At 41.5% G+C, this 24,726-nt stretch overlaps 1 protein-coding gene across 1 annotated transcript in view; it reads left to right on the top strand.

The window, feature by feature from the left end:
- The window catches only part of AKT1 (AKT serine/threonine kinase 1), a 75,366-nt gene extending 50,973 nt beyond the window's left edge, over window positions 1-24,393 (top strand). Inside the window, exons 6-14 of the mRNA XM_083862718.1 lie at window positions 1,535-1,666; window positions 1,832-1,897; window positions 3,755-3,823; window positions 4,514-4,639; window positions 5,899-6,027; window positions 10,222-10,436; window positions 17,709-17,796; window positions 22,377-22,479; window positions 23,060-24,393. Coding sequence (XP_083718844.1) covers window positions 1,535-1,666; window positions 1,832-1,897; window positions 3,755-3,823; window positions 4,514-4,639; window positions 5,899-6,027; window positions 10,222-10,436; window positions 17,709-17,796; window positions 22,377-22,479; window positions 23,060-23,139 — 1,008 coding nt within the window. The 3' untranslated portion in view covers window positions 23,140-24,393. The remainder of the gene's footprint in view (window positions 1-1,534; window positions 1,667-1,831; window positions 1,898-3,754; window positions 3,824-4,513; window positions 4,640-5,898; window positions 6,028-10,221; window positions 10,437-17,708; window positions 17,797-22,376; window positions 22,480-23,059) is intronic.
- Window positions 24,394-24,726: the final 333 nt, after the last annotated feature.

Genomic DNA, 24,726 nt, shown 5'->3' on the forward strand with positions numbered 1-24,726 from the left:
CCAATAATATTTAGAAAATTTCACTGATGGGGAGTGAAATAAAGCTTTCTGAGAAGGGAGCAACCTATTATGTGAAAAGTCTGTTGGAGAGGGGAAGATCTCATCCCTCTCCCCTCTCCAACATGTAAAATTACTGGCAGAGTGTGGGAGGCAGTGGGCATCCAACCAGTGCACGGGAAACACATGGTGCCCTGTTGGCCTTCTCTAGTGTTATTGTTATTTATTGCAACATTTAAGGATCAAGACCGAGACAAAAAACTCTCTGCACCAACTCCAAAAAGTAGACGAGGGTAGAGAATTCAAATATCCTCAAAGTTTCCCGGTATTTGCAATGGAGCTTTGCAAACTCCTCCTACACTGCCTCCTCCTGGCAGCGGTGGGTATTGAGCCTTGCCTGCCGCTTGAGGCCAGAGGTGGAACTGCAGAATCCGTAACCTCTTGGGGAAAAATTACTTTTAGCGTTGTGCAAGTTTGGTGTTTTAGTCTTGGTTTCCCATGATACCCACTGACCTCTTCCTCTTACCCTGGGTGCAGATTCTGGTAATCCCCTGAGACCTGTCTGGTGGGAGGGATAACGGTGGCAATTTGGGACATTTATGTGTCCCGTAAAGCCAAGGGGTATTTAAGGCCGAACACAAGGCCATCACCTTGTCTGGACCCTACCTCTTCTTGGAGTATTCTGTCTGAACACAGTTGAAAGCCAGGAGTTGGTAGCTGTATGTGTGCTTTTCTGTATCCTTTCTATCTTTCTTTTTCTCCTCATTTCCCCCTTGTTGGAATATTTTGAGTAACTTACCATCGAATAAATTTAAAGTTTGAATTTTAAGTTAAGGTGAATGGTCCAAGTTAATGCTGTGAGAAGCGTTTTATATTGATTTGATGTTGTAGTAAACCTTTAGCCAAAGTTGCCTGAGTTTCTAAAGTTTGCCAGTAAGCTATTTGTGTTGTTTTGACCTCATGAGAATATCTGGTTGGTATTTCTCCTGTATGTCCAACTTGGAGTGTGTGAACCACTAGAAAACTCTTCCAAAAGTCTCAGTGGGTGAGTAGATAGGGGCCTTACAGGGAGTCATGTTGTCTCTGGATTTTGGTACTGTTTAATGAAGCACAAGAAGATTGGTCTCCTAGAGAGGTAGGGAACATCAGAAAAAAGGTGTGTGTTCAATCCTGGAATCAGAGCAGTATGTGCCTTTTAATGAATGTCTGCACTGGCCAAGAGGTCAGAATGGCTATGGATTAATGTGTTCAGTCTTACTTGTACAGTTGAGGGTTGAGTCATGCAAAAGAGTGTTCAGTTAATTGAAAGCTTATGGTTTTCTGTAAATAGTTTGATTGATTATCTTTGGGGGTGCACTGGCATTCATTTTTGCGGAAGAATCATTTCTGCTCCTGAATTCTACCAAACAAAAGGATTAAAAAACGCAAATGTGCAACATATGTGATGCATTCTCACGTGAATGAGGAATTCTGGTCTGAGAATAATACACTTCTTGTTAGATCATGTAATTCACTTCTTTCTCTGTATCGTTAACAGACCATGAATGAGTTTGAATACCTTAAGCTGCTGGGAAAAGGCACTTTTGGAAAGGTCATTTTAGTTAAAGAAAAAGCAACTGGACGGTATTACGCCATGAAAATTCTGAAGAAGGAAGTTATTGTAGCAAAGGTGAGTAGATGGGAAACTTAGGAGTGTGGTTCACCCTTGATACAGCCTTTGTCAAAGTCATGGGAAGGATTCTCAGAGCAGTTGTAAATAATTGCTCTGTTGGTGTTTGAAATGGAGCCCGATATGGGGGATCACTTTGCCGATTTCCTTCTGCTTGTGTTTCAGGATGAAGTAGCGCACACGCTGACAGAAAACCGGGTCCTACAGAACTCCCGGCACCCGTTCCTAACAGTAAGCATTTCTGCCTCTGCCCAGTGTAACTTGACATCAGCACCACCGAGGCTTTCCTTGCTTTTTTTTTTTTTTTTTTTTTTTTTACTTACATAATGCATCTGAGATCTGTGTTTTCAGAGTGGCTGTGTAGTTTTGTACCCTTCCATTTTTGGGATGCCCAAATGAAAATACTTTTTCAAGTTTTCTGATTCTTGCAGAGCAGGTCCTCAGCACCTCTTGAATACAGTGTTTCAGGGTGTGGTTTGACATTAGGGCTCACCCATTTAATGACTTGCTGTCTTTGAGAGGAATATCTCTCTCCTTGCCCTTCAAATGTTTGGTCTCCTCTTTGTAGCAGAGATCAGAGTGACCCTGATCTTGTGACAAACAAATTCAGGAAGACATACTGGGGGGAAAAAAATGTCTTCGTTGTTTTTCTAAGCTCCCAGAAACAGCTCACTGTGGAATCAGAGCACTGGTATTACCAGCCAAATGATAGTGGTAGGAGCATGGGGAATGGGGAGGGGAAGAGCAGGACTGTGTTCTATCTGCTCCTTTCCTCTTGGATTGTAAAGTCAAACCATATTCTTATTTTGACTTCCAGTGCCAGCAGTCTCTCTGGGCTAAGTTCAGATGTCCAAGTTTCATCTCAAGATTTTGTTTCTAATATTTGTTACAAGTTGCCTCTGAATTCTTTACAACTGCTTAAAGCCTCTAAAGAGACTGTGTAGGATCCTGTTGTTTCCTTTGGCCAGGTACAGGGGCTTAGCTGAAATTCAGACCTTTGAAGCGTGACCTCTGGAAGTAAATATTGCCTCTGTTGAGTAAAATCGATAATACTGACATGTCTAAAATCTGGTCCTTGATTTTTCTGGGAGAAATGTGACTGGTTTAAAAATGTCACCCTTTGTAGTGAAGATAACAGTATTATATGCAGTATTTTCTTTTTAATGCTTTTATAAACCCAAATATCCAAAACAGGGGCTGTCTTGAGATGTTAGCTGCAAGACTGGGTTTAGCTTGGGTATTAGGAAAAGATTCTTACCCAAAGAGTAGTTGGGCTCTGGAATAGGCTCCCCAGAGAAGTGATCACAGCACCAGCCTGACAGAGTTCAAGAAGAACTTGGACAATACTCTGAGTCCCATGGTGGGATTCTGGAGGTGGTCCTGTGCAGGGACCTGTGCTTGGTCTTGGTGATCCTTTTGGGCCCCTTCCAGCTCAGCATATTCTGTGATGAATGTGGCAAACAAGTTGATGTTACTCTTGTCACAGGAATACATGTGACAGGACTATACACGGGCACCTTGTGACTCTACATCACAGCTTCCATCTGGTCTGTTTTTGTGAATTGCTCCCAAATTGCTATTGCCAGTGTTGGCCAATCCCCTGGCAGGCTGTCAGCAGGGAGCAGTTGCAGGCATCAGGGCAGAGGCCAGGGGGCTGGTGTGTGAAAATACTTGCATGTTTCATATAAGAGGTCTTGTAGCCAGTGTGGTGAAACCTTGTGCTCCAGGGTTTGGTTGTGGCCTCTTATCTCTCAGTTGAACCTGTGACCAGAGGAGGAAACTTCACAGTCACTGTTGGTACACTTTGAGTCCCTGTTAATGGGCCAGGACTTTGTTTTGCAGCATTTTAGGTGATGATAGCTTCTGCAAGGAGTTTGTTTAATATTTTATTAACTTTGTTTAATGAAATAAGTTGGAAGTGAATCAGTCCTCAGCTGCAACAGGCAAATACAAGTATTATGTAAGATTTAAGGACAAAAAGTTCACTAAAATAGAAAATTTCATGTCTGCTTCTGAAAATCTATTAAAAATACTTCTCTAACTGTCACTATGATCTGTCTTCTAAGTTTTTGTTTAAATCTGTTTCAGGCTTTAAAGTATTCCTTTCAGACACATGATCGCTTGTGTTTTGTTATGGAGTATGCTAATGGAGGAGAGGTAAGGGAAATACAATAATGTTTAATACTTCAGGATTTTCCTGTTCTAATACTAATTTTGCTTGACATTACTCAGCTAAGGTTCATTTTTGCAATTCTAATTAGTGCCAGTTAATCAGAGCTGTTCACAGGTTTAACATGTAGAAGTAAGACTTAATTTTTTCAACCCTATTTTTAGAACATAGAGGTTTGGGGCATAGGTACATATTATACATGACAGCAGTATATTGCAGTCTGACATTTAGAAGTACAAGAAGGCAAGGTTGCTTTCTAGTTGTCAGAGAAGTTTTAACACTTAATTTAGTATTGTGAATATGCTTGGAGGGAGAGCTAGAAACTGTTAACTACTATTACAGTCAGTAAGAAAAAGTTGGAATGTTAACATTTCTCTAAATCATGCATCGGGCTCTAGTTTTAATATGTAATTGTAGTTCAGTCAAAAATAGTTTTATAGTTTTCTGAACCTGTAAGATTGTAGTGCATGAACTAGTTATCAGTGTGCATCTGTGAATGAGAGACATAATTATCTCGTAATTTAATTTATGATGGTTTTTAACACATTTGGAAACACAGCTGGGTGAGTGTAAGAAGGGGTTTTCTCTTAGGTAATAGCACCTTCCAAGCAGGATGACCTATGAACTGCAAGACATAATTCAGAAACATTTAAAGTTGAAAATTATTATTCTTGTAGTTGTTTTTCCATCTGTCAAGAGAGCGTGTCTTCTCTGAAGACCGAGCTCGGTTTTATGGGGCTGAGATTGTTTCAGCGCTGGATTACCTGCATTCAGAGAAGAATGTGGTTTATAGAGATTTGAAGGTACGTAGAAAAATAATTTTCGGGCGTTTGGGGTTTGACTTTTGTTTGTTGCTAAAAAAGCAAATGATCCTGAGCTATTAAGAAATCCTTTCCTGACTGAACTTTATCCAAACTGTTGTTGCAGCTGTTGGGCTGGACTTTACAGGATGTCTAAACCCTTTGATAGTCCAAGAAGCTGCATAAGGCATTTACTGTGACTTTGGCAGCATTTCAGAGAACACTAAGGGTTACTGGGCTACAGGGGTTTCATTTTCACTTGCCTGCTTATGTTCTGAGAGAGACTTTGCTGGTGCTTCTGCACGGTGGAACATAATCCTGGTCTTACCAGAGAGATGGAAATTCACACTGCATGAATGTTATGCTTCCTTGCAGTGTGCTCACATTATCTACACAGTAACTGCCTAAGCTTCAAGTTACTAATTTGTTTGGGGAACTCAGAAGAGGAAAAGAAACCCCAACCAAACAAGGTGTCTCAGGGCAAACAAACTTAAGAAATTCTTGAGGAAATGCAACAATAGTATTCTCTTTCTTCCTGAGAAGAGTTTTCAGGACAGGATGAAGGGATCCTGGTTGTTTATTTAGGGGCAGTCTAAGGTGAAGCATGCTCTGTAATGTTTTGAGACTGTCAAAATAATTTTGGGATATGTGCTGGGATTTTGTCTCTCATATCACCGTGATTCCCCTGTAATGCACTTTATTGATGCACTGAGAAAACTGTCCTAATACCTGGCTGACTTTCTCAAAAATTAGAGACTTGGGGGGTGGGATGAATACCATGTGCTGAGTAAATATATATAGTGATTCTCATTTAAAGGGTCTCTTTGGAAGTAGTTCCTTAACTTTGCATATGATTTCTGTTATATTTATTTTGTGCTATTACTTACTGGTACAGATTATTTCATAAAATCAGAGTAAAATCAGAGATGAAGTTGTATGAGGGGGAATACTTAATATACTTCCTAAAGAACTGGTGTTCTATTGAGGATGATATCGTAGAAGCATAAATACAATATTCATGTTCTCTGTTATTTCTGTATATATGGTTGGTGACCCCAAGATACAAATTAGTTACTTAATGTTTCCTAAAGAGCTGAGGAATATGTTACAAATGTATATTTACATTTTGCATGTCCTGGCAGCTGCTGTGGCTCTGACCTATGTTCAAAACTGATCTGCAAAATTTGTGTCTTTGATTATCCTGCTCAGGAACAGTGTATGTTACAGGTAATCATGTCTCTTAATTTGGCTTTTCTTCCCAGTTGGAAAATCTTATGCTGGATAAAGATGGACACATAAAAATAACAGACTTTGGACTATGTAAAGAAGGCATCAAGGATGGAGCAACAATGAAGACTTTCTGTGGCACTCCAGAGTATCTTGCACCAGAGGTATGTTTATGTTGGCTGTTGTGTTAAATTGCCTTCTTATGTGCCTTCCATGGTAGCAGTAGGAGTACAGAATAAATTCCTGTGCCGTGATGTGCTCATGCACTAGCTGCTGTTATATAATTACACATACTGAGACTCCTTTATTCATCATGATCTGGAACACATCTTTAGCATAATGATACGTGATAATTTTTTGGCAGGGTGGTTTCTTTCACTTGATGGAATATGTACTTTTTACTGGAACAGTGCTTGTTTCTTGTATCAGATACATAATTTAAAAAAACTCCTTTTTAATCACTTCAAATATTTCATGATAGATTACCTTTTTTGCAACTTTCTATGTGTTGTCCTATTTGAAAGGTATCAATAGGACTTAAGAAATTAAAGTATTGTCCAATTCCATTACTATTTGAGGACAGTAAAAAGTGACATGTTTTCAGAAACAGGACAGACCAAGCTTTTTCTGCATTATTTAGCATGGCATGCATTAAAAGTGCTGACTGTTTTATGACTATAAAAGCACAAGATATTTCTCAGTGTTGATTTGAGCACTCCAGTTTCAGAGGAAATAAATCCAGGCAGGGAATCTCAGTTCTTAAACCGTTTGTTTTGGGAATTTTTTTTTGTGCAGATTTTTTTTTCTTTTCAAGTGCAGAATGCAAATGTATGTTTGCAGGTTTGTTCCTGGAAACACTTAGAGTTGTGCAGCAGTGTGGTGTTACTGCTGGGATGGGCTGGGGGCAGATGAGAAGTTCAGGCAGGTTGTAGGGGCTATGTGCACCCTCGGTGCTCTGCAGGCAGACCCTGGTTTCTCTGCCCACTCTCCGAGCTCTGTGGAATCAAACTCCTGGACTCACAGGGCACAGAGCCCGAGCCGGCTTGGTGTGCCTTGTACAGGGGCTGCTTCCCTTGCAGTGGAGCTTTGCTTCCCCTGGCATTTACATTTCCATCCTGCTCAGGGCACATGCAGAAGCGAGCCTTGGGCTGCCAGCGAGTTATAGATTTTTGGCACAGCTTTCCTCTGATTCGGGAGACTTGAGCCTTGCAAACCTGCCTTGAATTGAACTGTGCAAAAGTAACAAAGGATGGGAAACCAGCGTGGAGGAGGAATATTTCTGCTGAGAGCTGATGTGTTTGCTGAGCAGTGCTTTTGTGCTCTCTGCTTTCATAGTGGTGGCAGCATGCTCTTGGGTTTTGTTTGGTTTTTGTTGGGTTTTTTTTTTAACTCCCAGCTGCTTTCAAGGGCCTCCAGTCCTTTGTAATAATGAAGAACATGGGCACCTGTCGAAGTAGCTTGCAACAAAGAGGTGGAGCCAGTCTCATGATGACTGCCAGCTTTTCCATGGATCACCAGAAGTCTTCAGTGAATCTAAATTGGGGTCCATGCACCACAATTTGGGATTTACTGATGCAGAGAGTAATTAGCAGCATGACAGAGTGTTTATTATTCATAAACATAGCTTTTATTTTAGCTTCCCTCTTAAAATCAATTGCTGAACTTCAGTTTCTCATCAGAGATTTTCTGAGGACGCTAAAAATATTTATTGTTTTTGTTTTTCCTAACTTGGAATGTGGGGATTCCCTGTGCAGGCAGTTGAGCTGTTCTTTCTGTTGTGTTACTTGCTATTATATTTTCTTTTTCATATTTATGATGAGTTGGCTCATCCAAAAACCCTGAAGGACAAATCCTTTTGATTAACTCAGTTCTCTACCTTACTTGCAAATCCCATCTGTGAAGTTAGAGTGTTAAATTCTGAGGAGGCTTTTGTCATCTGGTTGATAGCATGCAAAAGTCTGGAAATTCTCTGCAACTGATCTTCCATGTGTTTAAGGTCATATATACATCCTTAAAAGCAGGGGTGTCAGTGCTCCTGCCTGCATTTGTAACTCGAGTCCAGCACAGCAGTGTGTCTGTACAGTTGTTGCAGCGTTGTTTTTAGGTTCATACTGGAATCTCATGCATGGATGACAGTGACTGAACCATGTCAACTTTGATGTGTCAGATGCATCAATGGCTGTGATGTTTACAGCTGTTCTTGCCTTCTCTTTCAAATTCCAGCTCACAACAGTCTAGGGCTGCTCGTTAAGAAATGAGGATCCTTTAAATTTAAATGGAATGACCTTGTTACTTTACTGCTCCCCAGCTATCCAGTGTGTTGCAATAAATCAGGGATGAATGCACTATCTTCTTTTTTTATGGTGTATTTTTGATACTCACACCATTGCTGTCTTCTATGCAATCACTAATACGAGGATATGCTCATTGTGCTAAAGAGCTTTGAAGAAATAAGCATTTTATATTCTGCTTAAAGTTAATGGAGATGAAGAAAATCATTGTAGTTAGTAATCTAGCTTATAATACTGAGTATTAATACACTTTTTAAAGTAACATCTGAAATGTTTACTGCATTTCGAAAGCACCTTTAACTGCGTGCACAACAGTGGTCTCTGTGGTTTTCTTTTTCTTTCAGTCTCTCCTATTGCATATTGCTGCATATTGCAGCAGTTTAAAGAATAAAAACACAAATCGGAGGCCGTGTGAGTGTTTTATTTTAGGTAAGGCAAGTGTAGGGGAGTGTGAAGAGGAAGCGCTGGTTGAGCGGGGTGACTCAGAGAGGGAACTGCATTGTCACACAATCTCCCGGAGCCTCGGGAAGGACGGGGCCGGCTCCTGGAATCCCGGCCGGCCGGCAGCTGTGCCGGCCTGGACATGGAGGGGGCAGCTGCACAGCCAGCTGTCGTTTGGTGTGAATCATACGGCCGGGGATGCTGTAAATAGACCGACGTGGGGTAATCTAATACCTGGCAGCCTTTTGATTTTTACTGCAGGCCGTCTCCCTCGTTCAGATAATTAAGGGGAATAATTAGTGAATAAAGCGAGGCAGAGTGCAAACAGTTGTTACATGAAGTGCCTCGATGGTTCTTTTTTATATGCAAAATCTTTATATCGAGGTTTGTAAGAGGTTAAGATTTTGCTTTTGTTAAACTTGCGCTGACTTTGGCTCTTTTACCTTTTTATTTTAAATGGCAGGAATGTAAAGCTCACACAGACACTGTGCAGCAAGAAAACAGGATGGTGTTGCAGTTGTGGTTTGTGCTCTTAGCAAGAGTAAGCAGCTCAGTGCAGGCCCGTGCAAGGAGTAAAGATGATAACTAAAACCTGAGGACAGGGTCTGGAACATGAGATGCTGGTGTCAGCTACAGACAACTGCATAGGAGACACAAAGTCTAGAGAAGTCCTTGTAACATCCACTGCACAAGCCACAAAACTCTCCCCGCTGCCTTCAGCAACCCACTGTGCAGGAGATCAGAAATGCACTGTGCCAGGGCTTCTCTGGGACAAGAGGGAGAGGTGGAGAACACTGCTGGAGTCCAAGTCCCTGCACCAGCCACTGCTCTGCTAGGTAGAAGTGCCCAGGGGAAGGGAAGAATGAACTGTGCTGGGCTCCTTTTGCTGTGAGACCTGGCAGAAATCCACCCCACTGACTGTTCCTGTGTTTGCAGCCCTCTAAGCAGAGGCAGAAGTGCCTTTGGAGCGGGGCAGAGGGTTGGAGGGGAAACATTTCCAGACAATTTGGCTGCCGTTTTACAGCCTTAGACCCAGTCAAATGTTAGGAGTGGTGTTGTGGCTCTTGGTGTTTAATGTAGATTAGTCATTGAGTATTTGTGGGTGGTCTTTTAGGATGTGCAGAGCTACCCCTTTGGGATACAGGCTGATAAGAAGATGGTGGATATGTTTGGCTTTTTGCTTGTGAAGGAGCAGGTTGATGGCCTTTTCTCCCTGTACTGGCTCCTTGGTGGGTTGGGTTTTTTCTAAAAACTTGGATCTTGTTTGGAACATTTTGTGATGTATAAGTGAGAGTTTAACAGCTGGCTCTGTAATGTGAGAACAGTTCTTGGCCTTTGGACTTTCAAAGGTTGTGCTTATCATGACCATAATGTGAGGGAGGGTTGGAGAAGGAAGACAAGGAGCCTGCTGTAACATACCTGCTGCCTCCTTTTTCCCCCTCTGCTCACCTATGATGATGAGCATGGATGCCAATTCTTTTCACATGGTTCTTCTGCAAATACTCTGCTGGCAGATTTGGCTGTGTTGTGAAAGATGGACTTGCTGGGGTAACTTTTGCTTCTTAAGTTCTGTTTTCATGCCTGATTTGGGAGTATCTTCTAAAGCCTTTTTCTTACATTCCGCAGGTTCTGGAGGATAACGACTACGGCCGTGCAGTGGACTGGTGGGGTTTAGGAGTTGTGATGTATGAAATGATGTGTGGCCGGCTCCCTTTCTACAATCAGGACCATGAAAAGCTTTTTGAACTCATCCTTATGGAGGAGATCAGATTTCCACGCACATTGTCACCTGAAGCAAAGTCCCTCTTGTCAGGTTTGCTGAAGAAAGATCCTAAGCAAAGGTGAGGCTGTTGCTTAATAGTTGCACTTTTTTTAAGGTATTTGAGACAAAATTGTAATTTAATTTTTAATCCGTTCAAAATGATTATCCAACAAGATGCAGCAAGGGGATCTACTAATTTATTTTTAACTTTTTATATGAGCTGACAGCGTAAATAGCGACATGAAGCAGCTTTGGTGCTGAATTTCAGATTATGGTGGCTGCCATTCAAGCAAAACTATAGCCTGGGAAAAAAACAAGTTAACCCTACCTTTGGCCATAGGGAATCCAGTGGCTGCTGTGAGTTATAAGATGCTCTACACCAAGTGCTTTTATCTTCTGTTGCAGTTGAGACTACTGTCCCTTTCCTGAATTTTTGTCTAGATCTGTGCCAGTGATTTAGCATCCTGCTTTGGACAGTAGGTGGTGGTGTTTGTACCATTTTTGTGGTGGAGTTTATACCATGCTCAATTGGCTTTTCCTATTTCCTCCTTTTGTTTTTGTTTTTCTTTTATTGCTGTACTTTTTAAAAAACAACCCTTCATTTAAAACCACAAAAAAGCTCCTAATGGCTAACAGAAAATAGAACAAGATGCAAAAAGGATGTTGACCTTCACATAGAGATAAACATCAGTTTAGAAACCTGCCATCTTGTCAACCCAGACATTTTTAAAACAAATAATATTGTGACTCTGCCCTGATCTCCTGTCCTGAACCTTCCACTGTTAATGGACCCGAAATAGGAAACCTTTCATGTGAGGTGTGAGCAGAGAATTCCAGTTTGCTTTCTGGTGTTTGTTTAGTCTCATGCATGTGTGTGCACATAGCAGGAAAGTGGGGTTTGCCACTACGTGGATATTTGTAGCAAGGATTTCTGTCATCACTGTAGGCTATTTCCGTCAGTATTTTTTGATGGAAAATCCTGTTGGGAGGTCTTGTAATGCAAATCCACAGTTTGTAATATCGGAGGATTCATCTTGGGGGTTCTGTGGGGAGCTGCAGCCCAGAACGTGGCCAGCCCTGTACAAGGTGGCAACAGCTGCAGCCCCTCCTGAACCCGGCGCCTGTGAGGGGACCTCCAGGAGAAGGTTGTGTAATTGATGAGCAGCCCCCAGGCTCTGTGCTCTGCAGCCTCTGCCAACAGCATTCCTGTCCAGGAAAGCACTGGGTTAAATGCAATTGTGACCCTTTCATAGCTTATTCAGGTGGGGCCTTTCAATCACTGGAAACACAAGCAGCATCTGCTGCAGTTTGTTCTTAAAGGAGCATCTCTGATGAACCAAAATGCAATTTGTTTACAAACAAAGAACGCCCACTTGTTTCTAATTACGAGATTTTCCCAATGCCAATAATTACTCCACAATATGCTCACTTAATACAAATAGCCACTTCTTCACATGTATCTTCTGCAGGCTTGGAAGCAGTGCTGCTCTGATCTGGTGGACAGATGATTTTCATGCTGCTGATAGAAATAACTGTTGACTAGACAAGCCTGCACACATGCCTTATTGTAATTATGCCTAATTACCCTGGTGCTTCCCAGGCTTTTTTGGATCTTGGACTGTTCCTAAATACTGGTTTTCTCCCCAGTCACTGTTCCCATAACGTTTTAACTGAAGTTGTGGTTCAGCAAATCCCCTGCACTTTGCGACATTTCAGGCAGCTTGGAGAACTGATGTGGAAGCACTAGAGGTAGAAGTCCTGCATTCTGCCCTTGCAGTGTTATATTCTTTTTTCTGGGTGGTCTGGGTGCTGGGGTGGGTGCCTGGCGTACTTGGTAGTTGACTCACAGTGAGCTCATGGAGCCATATGGACAAAAACCAGCCAGAGAGTTACTGAAATACATTGACTGAAAAGTTACATAATGTGTGATAGTGTGGTAGTTTAGGGAGCCACTGTGTAATTCAGCAGAAATCCCCTCTTCCATAAAGCCCAGTGGTGGACAGAAGTTGGTATCATTGTAATGTTTGTGGCAGAAAGCGTCAGAATTGGAAGCATAACTTTGGATGAACTTCAGAGTGAGATGGAGGAGGCAGCCAAAAACCATGAGAAAAAGGAAACCAGGAGATGTTGTCACTTCCCCTAAAATCATAAAAAAAACCCCAGTCAACCCAACAATACAGGTTGATATTATGAAGCTCAGTGCCAAGGATAGTTTAAGTTAAATATCAAGGGGCTAGGGAATTGTGATCTCTGTCAGTGAATTAAATCTGGAAAATGACCTATTGCACCTGAGCTGGATTTGTAGAAGCAGTGTGAGTACTCTGTGTTCAGTAATACCAGTTCATTCTCAAGCTCCCAGGCATATGGAGAAGATGTGAAGAACAATAAATTGCATTCTGCTTTTAATCATGGCTGTTTTCTAAATTTGGTCATATGAAATCCCATTTTGTAAGAGAAAAGGAATTTTGAAGTTTCTTTTGGGATTGATAGAAGTTTATTAATCTTGTAATGTGAGCCCTAATTTTCCTAAGAAGGAAAAAATCTATTCTGTAAATATTTCCTGTTAATGTGACCTGAAATTCCCCTTTGCTGCTTTGTGACATGGATCAAATGAAAGAAGGTAATCAGAGCAGTTTTTCATAAATGAAGCAACAAAGTTTTTACTGTTTTTCCTCTGGCTGTGGAGACTGCAGCCTGTGAAAGTGGGCATGGATCAGAGCACCCCATATAAACAGGCTAAGTTTAGATGGGTGGGTGGGTTTGTAATCAGTGTCTTGCAAGCTCTGGATCTTGGCAGGTTTTTAACTTGAGAGAGCTTCAGGATGGTTTAATTTGAATTTTGATCATCAGATTTTACTACATGCCTTTGTCCCTGTCATAGGCCAGGGTTGTTCAGCCTCTCTCAGATGGGGTTTGTCACAGGCTGCTTCACCTGCCCCTGGGGTGCTGTTGGGCCTTGCCATTCAGCAAGAATGAGAGGAAGATGATGCAACATTTCAAAAACACCTGTTTAAATATCTGATGACTTCACAGATTTGTGGTTGTGGCTTTGAGGAGCTGAAGGTGCTCTCTGGGACCTGGTGGTCAGTTCTTGCAGTCACATGGAGATCTGGTTCTTTGTTCTTCCCTAGCCATGATGGTTCTTTCCATATCTGCATGAAACTTTGGCCGCAGATGTTCAGGAGTGTCAGTCAAGCCCTTACTTGCATGAAACCCAAACTCGTTTGTTTTTCCCTAGTGAAAGGAAGAGATTTGTAGTTAAGCTGTTGTCTGTGTCCTCTGTGCTGCTTTGCTCAGGAAGGTTAGATGGCTCTTGAGCACCTTTGCTCTCAGGCACAGGAAGGTGTGAGAGCTGCTCTGCTGGCTTTGGAAGAGTTAGAGATGGCACTTGTGGGGACTTCAGGGGCCTGGAGGTGATCCCAAACAAACTGGTGGCCAGCAGAAGGGGAGGTAACATTGAAGAGCTGGTCCTCCTGGACAGCACACTTGGATGCCTTATGGACATGCACGATTTTAGAGCCACACAACAGGTTACTTGTGTTTGCTCCAAAATGTGTGTGCCTTGAGTAGGAGAGTGCTTCTGTCTCCAGACAGCTCCAGTGCCTTGGTATCAGCTGAAGTGCAAAATGCTCAAGTCTTCATGTTTCACCAGGTGCTTTGAGACAGGCTGAGATTTAGCTGTTGTGTATGATAATTTTAGTCAAAATCAGTTCTGTCCACAGTGATTTAGACAAACTCAAACAGTTCACCCACAGAGATCTAAATTGAAGCTGAGAAAAACATAAAAGGCAAGTTTAAAGGGTTTTTTTCTCCCAGCTTTCCAGAAACCACTATTTTAGAGACTTCCCAGACTTTGCCAACCTCAAACATGACTCCTCTCAATTTCTTAATGTTACAAAGTTGGAGCTTTTTCAGTGCATTTTGATCTGCCATGTTTGTGTCACATGCATGTGGTTAATGAAGAAGTGGGGAAGTAAAGCTCAGCAAAGAGCTGGGAGTTAGCTGTATTAGGCTTCCCAAAAGTTTTAATCTCTGAGCAGGAAAGCACCCAAAGACTCTGTGTACAAGGCTTTGGGAAGAATGTGGCCTTTTCCTTCCAAATCTGGAGTCCTCAAATTGTGTTTTCAAAGCCAGAAAGAGCTTCTCTGTGCTGATTGTGTCAGTCAGGAAACTGATGTGGCTAGAGCTCCCAGGTCCTTCCCTGTGGCTATTAGAAGCCTTGAAGGTAAGGGCCATTGTAAAGTAAGTTACTGGTGTCCATCCTGCCTGTATCAGAGAAGGAGAAATGGGAATCTGTGTGCTTGGAGCTGGTGAACACTCAGCAGTGTTTGCTGGGCTGTTGTTCTGGAGCCTGGTGGGATTGTTTGTGCTATTGTAGATCCAGGTTTGGGGGCAGGTGTGACTCAGAGAAATCATGTGAAGACAGGGCTGGAAAACTAGAAGTGTGCAGGTTTCTTTTTAAAGAGCTGGAATGGACCTGGGAGCTGAGCACTGTTTATTTTTTCGTGGGCAAATAGAGATACATTATTTTTCATGTGGTCCACTAATTGGAATCTTCCTATGTGTTCACTGACTGTATTTATATACATATGTTAATGCAATACAGCAAATTTTTAAAATTGGTTCTATATGATACATCTGTGAAATGATCACTGGTTGCCCTCAGTTTATGTAGCACATTTGTCATTAAATGGTTAGAGGGACTTAAAAGCAATATGCAGTTTCATAAAAATTTAAAATGTGAAAATAATTTCATTTTAATGTTGATGTTGCACTTTATTAATAATTTTCACTTCTGGATTTAACTAAAGAAAGTCTCTCAAGTGTAGATAGAAGTTGAGTGAACAACCAGAATTGTTTGGTGGTTAGGTGTTGAGTGATGTTTTCTCTTGTTTTTCTTTAAATTGCTTTATGGCCTCTATACTTCCTATTATATTTCTTTGTATACTGTAAATTTCAGTAGACTTTGCTTTTCAAGTCCTATATATACTATTTTTGGTTCTGTCTGAGGCCTTAAAAGTGCAGAATTTATCTTTATTATCAGGAATCTCTTCAGAGCTCTTATTTCTGCTGCATTTTTCTTTATTTATTGTATCTCCCTATGAAAGACAAACCTGCTGCTCTTTACATTCTCAGTGGTACTTAACCATGATTTTTGTGTTAGTTGCCAATTTAATTTCGTTCTCCTTGAGAGGGACCTTTCATACTAATTCTGGAAAATAAAACTGTATTTTGGAATAAATCCATATCCAAAATACGAGGTTTCTATTGTTTCACCATTCACTTTGACTGGATTTGTCTAATTTTTAAAAGGTAAGTAAAACATCTGGGGTCTTTCTTAGTATTTCCCTGAATATGTGTTTGCCCTTCATGGAACACAGGCTCATATTAGGTAACATATTCTGCAAAGCACTTGTACATGGCTGCAGCCAGCCAGCCTTCCTGCCTGCTGCTCTGCAGAGCACCATTCAGGAGCTTCTGAGCTCAGAGTCACTGCTGAACTCCTGTGCAGTCTGTTGACATCTGTGGATAAAGAGAATTGACTCCACCTTCTTCATCAGCCACGATCACTGTGCTGTGGAAGCAACAAGGAGTCTGGTAGAGACTTGGCAAAGCCACTAGACCTGGGGGGAACAAGCCGAGGAATGATTATTCACAGAGTTTGTTTCTGTTCCCAGGCTGCCCTGGAGTTTGTCTCTGTTCCAGGCTGCTGTGCAGCTGTAGAAAGTGCTGCCAGGCAGATGGGAGAGCCCTGGTCCAGCTGGGTTTGGCCCCTGGGGCTCTGGGGTGGGTTGGTCTTAGAGCTCACCTGGGGAGGAGAGAGTCACCCAGGTACTGGAAGGCTGGGGAGCTGTTCCACTGCACGTTTCCTAAAGGATGATGAGGAGCAAACCCCTTAGGTCACTGTGGCACTGGAATGGAAGAGCCTCTGGACTGTCAGGCACCTCTGCTGCTGGGTGTCTCTGGTACAGCTGTGGCCTCTGCCAGTTTGTCTTCTCTGCCAGTGGTGTTTGGGCATTGCCAAGGGGTTGAACGCATCAGGATCCATTTCCAGCCAGCAATGAGAACAAAGTGTCACAATATTTGACTCTTCCACACTGAACTGTCATCCAGTGCTGTCCCCGCAGCATTGTGCTTTCACTCTGCATTCCAGAGCATGCTCAAGCTGTAAAAATGCCACTTCAATGGGTTTTAGCACAGCCCTCATATTTCTCTGATATTTTGAACCAAACCCCTCTCCTCTCCCCAGATAATCCTGAACTGGACCATGGGGTTACCACATGTGGCCCAGAGGACATTCAGGGCCAGATGTGCAGCAGTGGATAAGGCCTGGCCAGGTCTTGGCTTCAGGCACAGAGAACAAGCCTTGTCCCTGATGTCTGTAACAGTTTAACTCTAGTCTAGGTCTCCTAGAGTCATTGCTTCAAGCTCTTGAAATGAGGTCAATATCTCAGTTTGCCAGTGGCACCAGGCGTGGGAGAACAGACTGAGACCAGCCTGGGTGAACATGGTAACACCTGAGCTTTGTTTTAACCTTGTTACCTGAGTCTCCTGCTGATTACCCAGTATCTCTTTTGTTTTCTCGATGCCTGCCTTTGCTTGCAGATGTGGTTCAGTCTTTTAGAGAACATTTTAACCTCCACAGCAAAATTTAAGCATCAGTTAGCTCAACACTGCAGCTAAACTGGTTGCATCTATAAGCTGTGTGGACAGTTTTATTTTGGAATAAAAGTGCTTTATCTTGATATACCTCAAGTCAATAAAACACCCTTTGTGCTTTCCTGAAGCCAAGGAGGAGGAAAGATTTGCATATGCTATGATATTATCACTGCAGTTGTCAACTGTTTTCTTTAATGGAAATTTAAATCAGGTTGCATAAATCAGTTTGCCTTAAAAAGCCTTGTCTCTCTTTCACTTTAAATTCAGTTTTACTGCTGGCATCACTGTGCTCTAGAAAACTGTAAGGGGTAATAAGGGGTAGTTAGTTGCATGTTAATGTAGAGAGAAGAATCTGTGTCTTAGACCTTTTACTTTACAGAATCTGCTGTGGTCCCCTGGACAGCATCTTTTCTGAAGGGCAGGTCTTTTGAATTGTGGTTATTATTTTTTTCTTTGTCTAAGAGAGACATTTCTTCTAATTCTGTTTGTTAGCCAGTGTTAAATCTTTCAGTGGAACTGTGTTAAAGCCTAAAATAGGCCTTGCACAAAAAACCAAACACATAGCAAATGCTAGAACTGCTCCCAAATGCATTATATAAACTCAGAATTTCTTCAGTACACCGCAATAAAAATTGTATTAGGAAAAAATAACTGTACTCAAACATTTAATTACTTATTTTGCCTCCTACAGGTTAGGTGGTGGTCCTGATGATGCCAAGGAGATCATGCAGCACAAATTCTTTGCTGGCATTGTTTGGCAAGATGTGTACGAGAAAAAGGTATTTATACAACTGTTCTCCAAAGGTGAATTGTAGCTGTGAATGTATCAAATGTTTCAAATTTTGTAGCTCTCTAAAGGTGAACAGAAACCCTCCACAGAAAAGGTTTGTAGTTGTTTTTAGCTACAACTAAAAATACCATAATCAGATTACTTCTGGATTTTTATTTTGCAATGGTAGGAGTATCTCTTAATGAGATACGTGGTTTTATGGCTGAATAAATAGGATGTAATCAAAATAGCTTCCAGATTTGGATAGTATATAAGCTTTTAAAATGGCTTTTCCTGCGAACTCTTGCTGCCATTTCTTGCTGTTGACTGATGCATCCCTTGCAAGCCCAGAGATACTGCTGGTTCCTGAGCATCTGAAGCCAAACTTCCTAGAAGCAGTAGTAAAAAATGGGCTCTTCTTTGCCATTGCATTTTTCCTGCCTTTTCCATTTAATGTCAGCATTCAAGACCAGACAAGTGTAGGCTCTTACATCAACCCAAGCCTAATATTGTTTTTTGTGTGTGGCAAAGGACTGATACAAAGTGTCTGCACTTCATGGTATTTCTCATGGGTTTTCCTTGACACCCACTGGGTTTGTTGGCTTCACAGTGGGTGCCACTGAAGTCAAAGAGCCCAGCCCTTCCTGTAAGAATGTGTTTCATCAGTTGTCTGTGCCTCATTGCCCCTTCCTTCTCAGATAACTATTTCACTCCTCCAAGATGCCCTGCTTTGTGCACTAAGGGTGGTGTGCTGTTGTCCTCTCACATTCAATCTCAACAGCCACATTCTCATAACACTTGTGAAATGCAGCCAACTAAAACGTGGGTCTGCTGATTCAAGGCTCCCGTCTGCTGGTGCCACATGATCTCACTCAATCCCAGCCTTCCCTGATTTCCCTCCTTCCCCCAGCACTCCCTCGTGGTATCAGATCTCACTTGATCCCTAAATACAGTTTGATTGTCCCTCCAGTTGGTGGGAGCAGGTAAGAAACCTGGCAGAAACTGAGTTCCCATACTGTAGTGAGAGCATTGTCCAGTGCCTGTACACAGCTACAGAGAGGGCTCTGTTTCCTTCTCTTCCTTCACTTCCTCACAGATCTGTGTGGCTGAAGGAACTGAAAAATCATAAAACAAGGTTTTGTGCCTTGAAAGTGTGGATAAGACATCAGACCTCAGCTCTTTTAAAGCATCCCCTGAGGGAGAGCTGTACACAGTCATGAGGGCAGGAAAGAGTTCCGTGGAGTTTATTCAGTATAATGTGAAAAGGAGGTCTGAATTCCTGTTCTAAACAGGAAGTTGTCCCCATTTTCACACAGCTGACAGGCTGAATGCTTTAGGTTTTACTGGTTTTATGCAGTTCAAGGTAAAAAGCTGACAGTGGGGCTCAGATGTTTTGAGTAAAGTTACTTGTCTGTCATTTGGTAGTAGTCCCAGTTCCCTGAACAGAAGAGAAATCACACAAGCTGGAGGCAATGTTCTCTTTATCCATAGGACTGGGAAGGCCTTCATAAATTGTGCCATAGTGGTACTGATTCAGATTATTCTGAAAACTATCAGGAAATTCCAAATACTTGCATCTTTTAGAGAAAACTGTGGGCTAATTGAAACTATTCCTGACCTATCCAAGGATATGATAGATACCCAAGGATATCTAGATCCTGGCTTTGCTCATGTTCCATTAGTGTTTGCATCTGAGGTAGACACGCTGTGCAAATGGAGAGCCTGTGAGTAATTGCTGCTTGCATTCTGGGTGGTGCAAAGAGGGTCTTGCAGCATTTACCTGAGGTGCAGTCCCAGAGATTAAAGCTGGATTTTGTCAGCTGCCAAGAGGTGTTTGTGTGCTAAGCCTGGTTCCCCACCATCTCCAGTAATGCTGGATACGTGTATGAATATGGGCTTGGGTAATCCAGAACATTTGCTTTGTAATTAAACTTTTTGGAAACATAGCTTTGCTTTAAATTACAAGGAGCTTTGAATAACTGGGGTTGTCCCCCAAATTTAAAATGTTTATTAGACTCTCTTGGAAAGAGTGCTGTCTGTCTCTGGGGCAGAGAAAGGTGCAGTTTAATTTGCAGTATTTTGCCCAGCCATAAGCGAAACATATGCAAAGAGATTTTAATCACACGGGGGTTTCTTTGTGGTCCTTTTTCTCTCTTAAATCAGCATGAGCCTGCGGGTACCAGTGCTGGTCTGCAGCCGTGGGAGGCTACAGGTGGCACCTCCCTGCCAGTTGAACTGCAGAGCTATTGCAGTGACAGCTTTTCAGTAAAGTGACATATTTGCTTGTTAAAGCCAACGTTGGAGCTTTCTGCGGCTTCCCCTCTGTTTCCAGCTTAGCGCTCAGAATTTGACAGCTAGGGGGAAAAGATGTCTTGTGGGTGCATCATAATCTGTCTCAAATTGCTTTTAACAGATACTAAAATAAAAAGGAAAATGATACAGGCAGTGCTACCCTGTTCCACATGTGTGCTGGCTTGGGATAGCTGCTCTGAGTTGCTCCAGTGTGCTCAGTTCAGGTGTCTGCTGCAGTGCCCAAGTCCTAAATCACTCCGTGCTGTGCACAGCAAGCAGAGCAACTGGGGGCACTGTCAGTGCCAAAACCACCATTAGCTTAAAAGGACAGATAGAGCTTCACGCACACACACACACACATGCACAGCCTGTCAAAAACAAACCCAGGGCTGCTTTGGGAAGTAGGCAGAAACTGCTACAGAGAGAGAGAGAATAGAGTTACGTGAGGAGGAATCTTCATGCTCCACAGGGCTTTTAAATGTAATATGTTGGTGTGATTTGATTGAGGAGTGTTATTAACATTATAATGTGAAGCATTCCCTCTTCAGTAGCTTCAGGGGACTGCAAGGCTCAGAGTGACTCCTGACTCTGGGATATCCTATTTCCTTTTCCTTTTTAAAATTGAGGACATAAAGACTGCTTCTAAGGGCCTCATATTTTTTTGTAAGGGTAATGTACCCAGCTCCTTTAAGCCGTTCTTGGGCACAGAGAATTGTGAGTAATTGGGAAGAAAAGATGATGAATATATACTGTAATTGTGCTCTCTTATAATAAACAAAGCTTTTATGCCCCTAAATTTTTAAAGATTGATTTTAAACAGTAAATGCTTCTTTGTAAATGGGAATGCTGCCAATATGTATACATTACATTTTTTACAGTCTTTACATTGAAAATGAATGCATTTGATTGGATTGCTGTTTGTAAGACAGGACACTGTTAGGTGCTCTCAAAACAGATCAGAAAGACCGTCCTGGTGATAGAGAGCTTGAAACCAGTGTTTTTCTTATTTGCCAATTTGACAAACAAATGATTCTTCACATCCAAAGGAGAAGCAAAGTCGGGGGTGGGGAAGAGGTGTTTTGTGTATTCAAGATTTGCTGATGTTTTCCAGGTAGTGATTGGTGTCGGTGTCGTTCTTGTTCATACAAGTGCAGAAGTGCATGTCTTGGGGTCACTGCATAATTCCAGTTGGAGCAATTTCCCATCCACCTTGCTAAACCTCTCCTGCAGTTTTGGATTGGAAGCTCAATGCTTCCTCAGTGACACTCCTCAGCTGCTGCCCGGTGTGGCTGTGTGCTGGTAAAAGATGGCCACGCGTAACCGCGGTGGTGGGCGAGTGGGATCGTGGCACTGCTCCCTGTGCTCAGGGGGGCTCAGAGCCTTGTTTACATCCTGCTTCTGCTGCCCCGTGCAGGGGAGGTTGAGCAAGGTCTGAATCCCAGCTCCATTGCCCTCCAGAGTTGTCCGTGTTCCAAGTGTGTGCATCTGTATGCAGCCAGCTCCCCATCCCGCTTCCCAGGCGCGCTCCTCCTCCAGCCCCAGTCAGGCAGCTCTGCTCCATCTGGAGCTGCTCTTGCCAGAGCTTGCCTAGGTACACATGGATGATTTCCAGCCTGTCTGCCCAAGTAAGTCTCAGGAATAAATCCCAACAAGTGCAGCTCCTGGTGTAGCAAGAGGAGGATGTTCAGTGCTCACTGGGCTCAGGTTTTTGTAAGCACTCCAGGTTTTCAAAGTTCAGAGTTGACACCAAACTTTGGGGACCAGAAGTATTAAAGCTTAGTTTTGCTGCTGCCTTGGCCTAGATTCTGCTGGGTTGGTCAGACCTCCAATGTGAGCTGCATGGGCTCAGTAGTGCTGTAGCTGAAACTTTTTGGTGAATGTTATAACCTTTGTGGTGTTACACAGGATTAGCTGATAAGTTTCATATCACTGTGCATCTTTCTTTACTCATTTTCATCCTCCTTAAGCATAAATCTGACTAGATGAGGTTGACAGTTTCCATGTAATTACACAGGGAACTGTGGTCAGCATGTTATTGCTTTAAGAAATTTTAGGATTCTGAAGTTTTTTTTGTGCAGTTAAATCCTCGAGGAAAAAATTCCTTAAATCCCCCATAAACAGGAAGTGCACACCTAAGTAAGTATTTTTTACTATATATACTAACACCTTTGTGAATTGGCGTTTTTTAGACATTTTAGGAACTTCTGGAAAAAGGCACTGTAGCTTATAACTATGGCAGATTGTTTCAAACAGCACTGCAAGAACCTGTAAATGGACACTTTTTTTTTCTTTTCATAGCTTGTACCTCCATTCAAGCCACAAGTTACATCTGAAACAGATACAAGATACTTTGATGAAGAATTTACAGCACAGATGATAACAATCACTCCTCCTGACCAAGGTGAAGTTTTTCCAAATGTTTCCCACTGTGTTCTCCACACCACCAGAAATAATTTGCTACGATGGGTCTCTTAAGCCCCTATGAAAAAGCATCAGTTTAAACTTGAGGGTTTTCCATATATATTTGACCAAGAAGTTGGTAAATTGATGTGAAACTTTCTACATCTTTCCAGTTTTGGAAATGAAAAAGCTGTTTAATAAGAGTGAAATTATTTGTACTGTTGTCTTTTCCAAATCTGCACATTCCCACTGGAAATCAGTGATAATGAATTTTGTTCATGTCCATATCCACTTGCACTGTGTATATGCAAGCAGTCAGTTGAGCATGGACTAATGTCCATATTCAGTCAAAATATTGTATTTTTGAGATGTATGTTTGATGCTCTCAAACAGCAATTGCCAGAAATTCAGAACAGTGAATGTGGATTTAAGCAATGCAGCTCCTACCAATTTTAAATGGACATCTGAACATCGATTTTCTGAAATAACTTCACCGTGCATTATCTTATTGTTGATTTGCTGAAAATTAAAAAAGGTACCAAATGTTACCTAATGGTGTTTTTTTTTTTTTCCTCTTTCAGATGACAGCATGGATTGTGTAGATAACGAGAGAAGACCTCATTTTCCTCAGTTCTCCTACTCAGCCAGTGGAACCGCTTAATGTTTTGCCATTCAGAAACAAAACAGACTGCATTTTGGGGACCTTACTTCAATGGACACTAGAGAACTTTCTATATTATCGAGTTACAAACTGTGTTTGTATTACGACTTAGGTGAATTTGTAGGAAGCCTCACAGATTCTGTATTTAAAACAATTCTTCGATGAATTTTTGAGAAGGAGAACAAATCCATTCTTTTAAGTATTATGTCAAGGCTTTTATGCTGAATGACCATAGGTTTTTAAGAATATACACCAAAACTGTTTACTTTAGAAATAATTAAGGTATTCAACATATCAGCAACTCTGACCAGAAAATCCCCTTATTTTATTTATTTCATACAGTTCATTATCTAAATACAGAATCTGCATTCTGAACAATTAGATTTATATAGGAAGATATAAGACTTTAGTAGCTAGTGCAATAATATAAGCAACAAAGTGAACAAACTCTGGAGGGTTAAGGTTCAAACTCATTTTGGACAGCAGTGAAGTGTCATCCAACTCCAGAAAACCAACTATAGGAACAGCATTAATGGCCTCAGTGAGGTAAATCAAAAAGCAAAAGTTATTTTTGTTATAACATCTGCTACAAGACATTACATATCAAACTGAATCCAGTGGGATTGCCACGCCGTACAGACGAGTATTTCATTCTAGACAGTGCATTTAATTATGCCATTTGCATAGAATTTAGGAATACTTCATAGGATTGGCTTCTCAGAACCTAGAAAACACTTGATTTACCAATCTAATATGAAAGGCAACAACACAAAATCACCCACTTTCACCACTGTACAGAAATACCACCCAGGTCTAAGTGAGAAATCATCCTCATGAGTCAGCCAGACACAAGTACATTTGGCACTGAAGTAATGACTTGTTGCCGCTTTTTTTTTTTTACGAGAAGATATATGAATATATATAAACACTTAATGATTTTTTGCATCATGCCAGATCATTTCTTCTTTCTTGAGTGTGCATTAAAGGTATCAACCAACAGTTCATGGTGCCTTCTCACTCTTGAAGATTCAGTTTTAACAGTGTTTCCCATGTATAAAAAACAACTAGGTTGAAACTTCATACGTGTTTGAATAATAATGGTGTTCAAAAAGTGAACTTTTTTTTTTTTGTTTTTCATTTTTAATCTTGGTGGGAAATTCCCCACACCCTATTTTTGTTGTATCATGTTTCTTTGTAATTTTCATAAAAGCAGTCTTACTCTGTCTCTGCTGCAAATAAAGTTATTCCATTGTAGGTTGCGTTCTTTAAATTGCGCTTTTTTTTGTTTTTTTAATTCTCTTGACTGTATAAAAAAATGATGACATGTATTTCAGTTAAGTAGCATTTAATATTTTTATTTGAAAGGAAGTATATTATGCAAACCCTCTCTTCCACTCTCCATCAGACACTGCTGTGCTTGCACAGAGAGCCCATCATCTTGACTTTCTTTTAACAACAATCAACTCTAGTATTTTTACTCATGATATGAAAGTTTCCCTCCAAATGTTTAAATAAAATTGTTTTAACCAGTTAGGTTCTTATTTCTTGTGGTAGGAGCCTTCTGAATTTGTCGAGATACAGCAGCTG

Source organism: Zosterops lateralis (assembly GCF_965231275.1).
Source record: "Zosterops lateralis genome assembly, chromosome: 6".
Lineage (NCBI taxonomy): Eukaryota > Metazoa > Chordata > Aves > Passeriformes > Zosteropidae > Zosterops > Zosterops lateralis.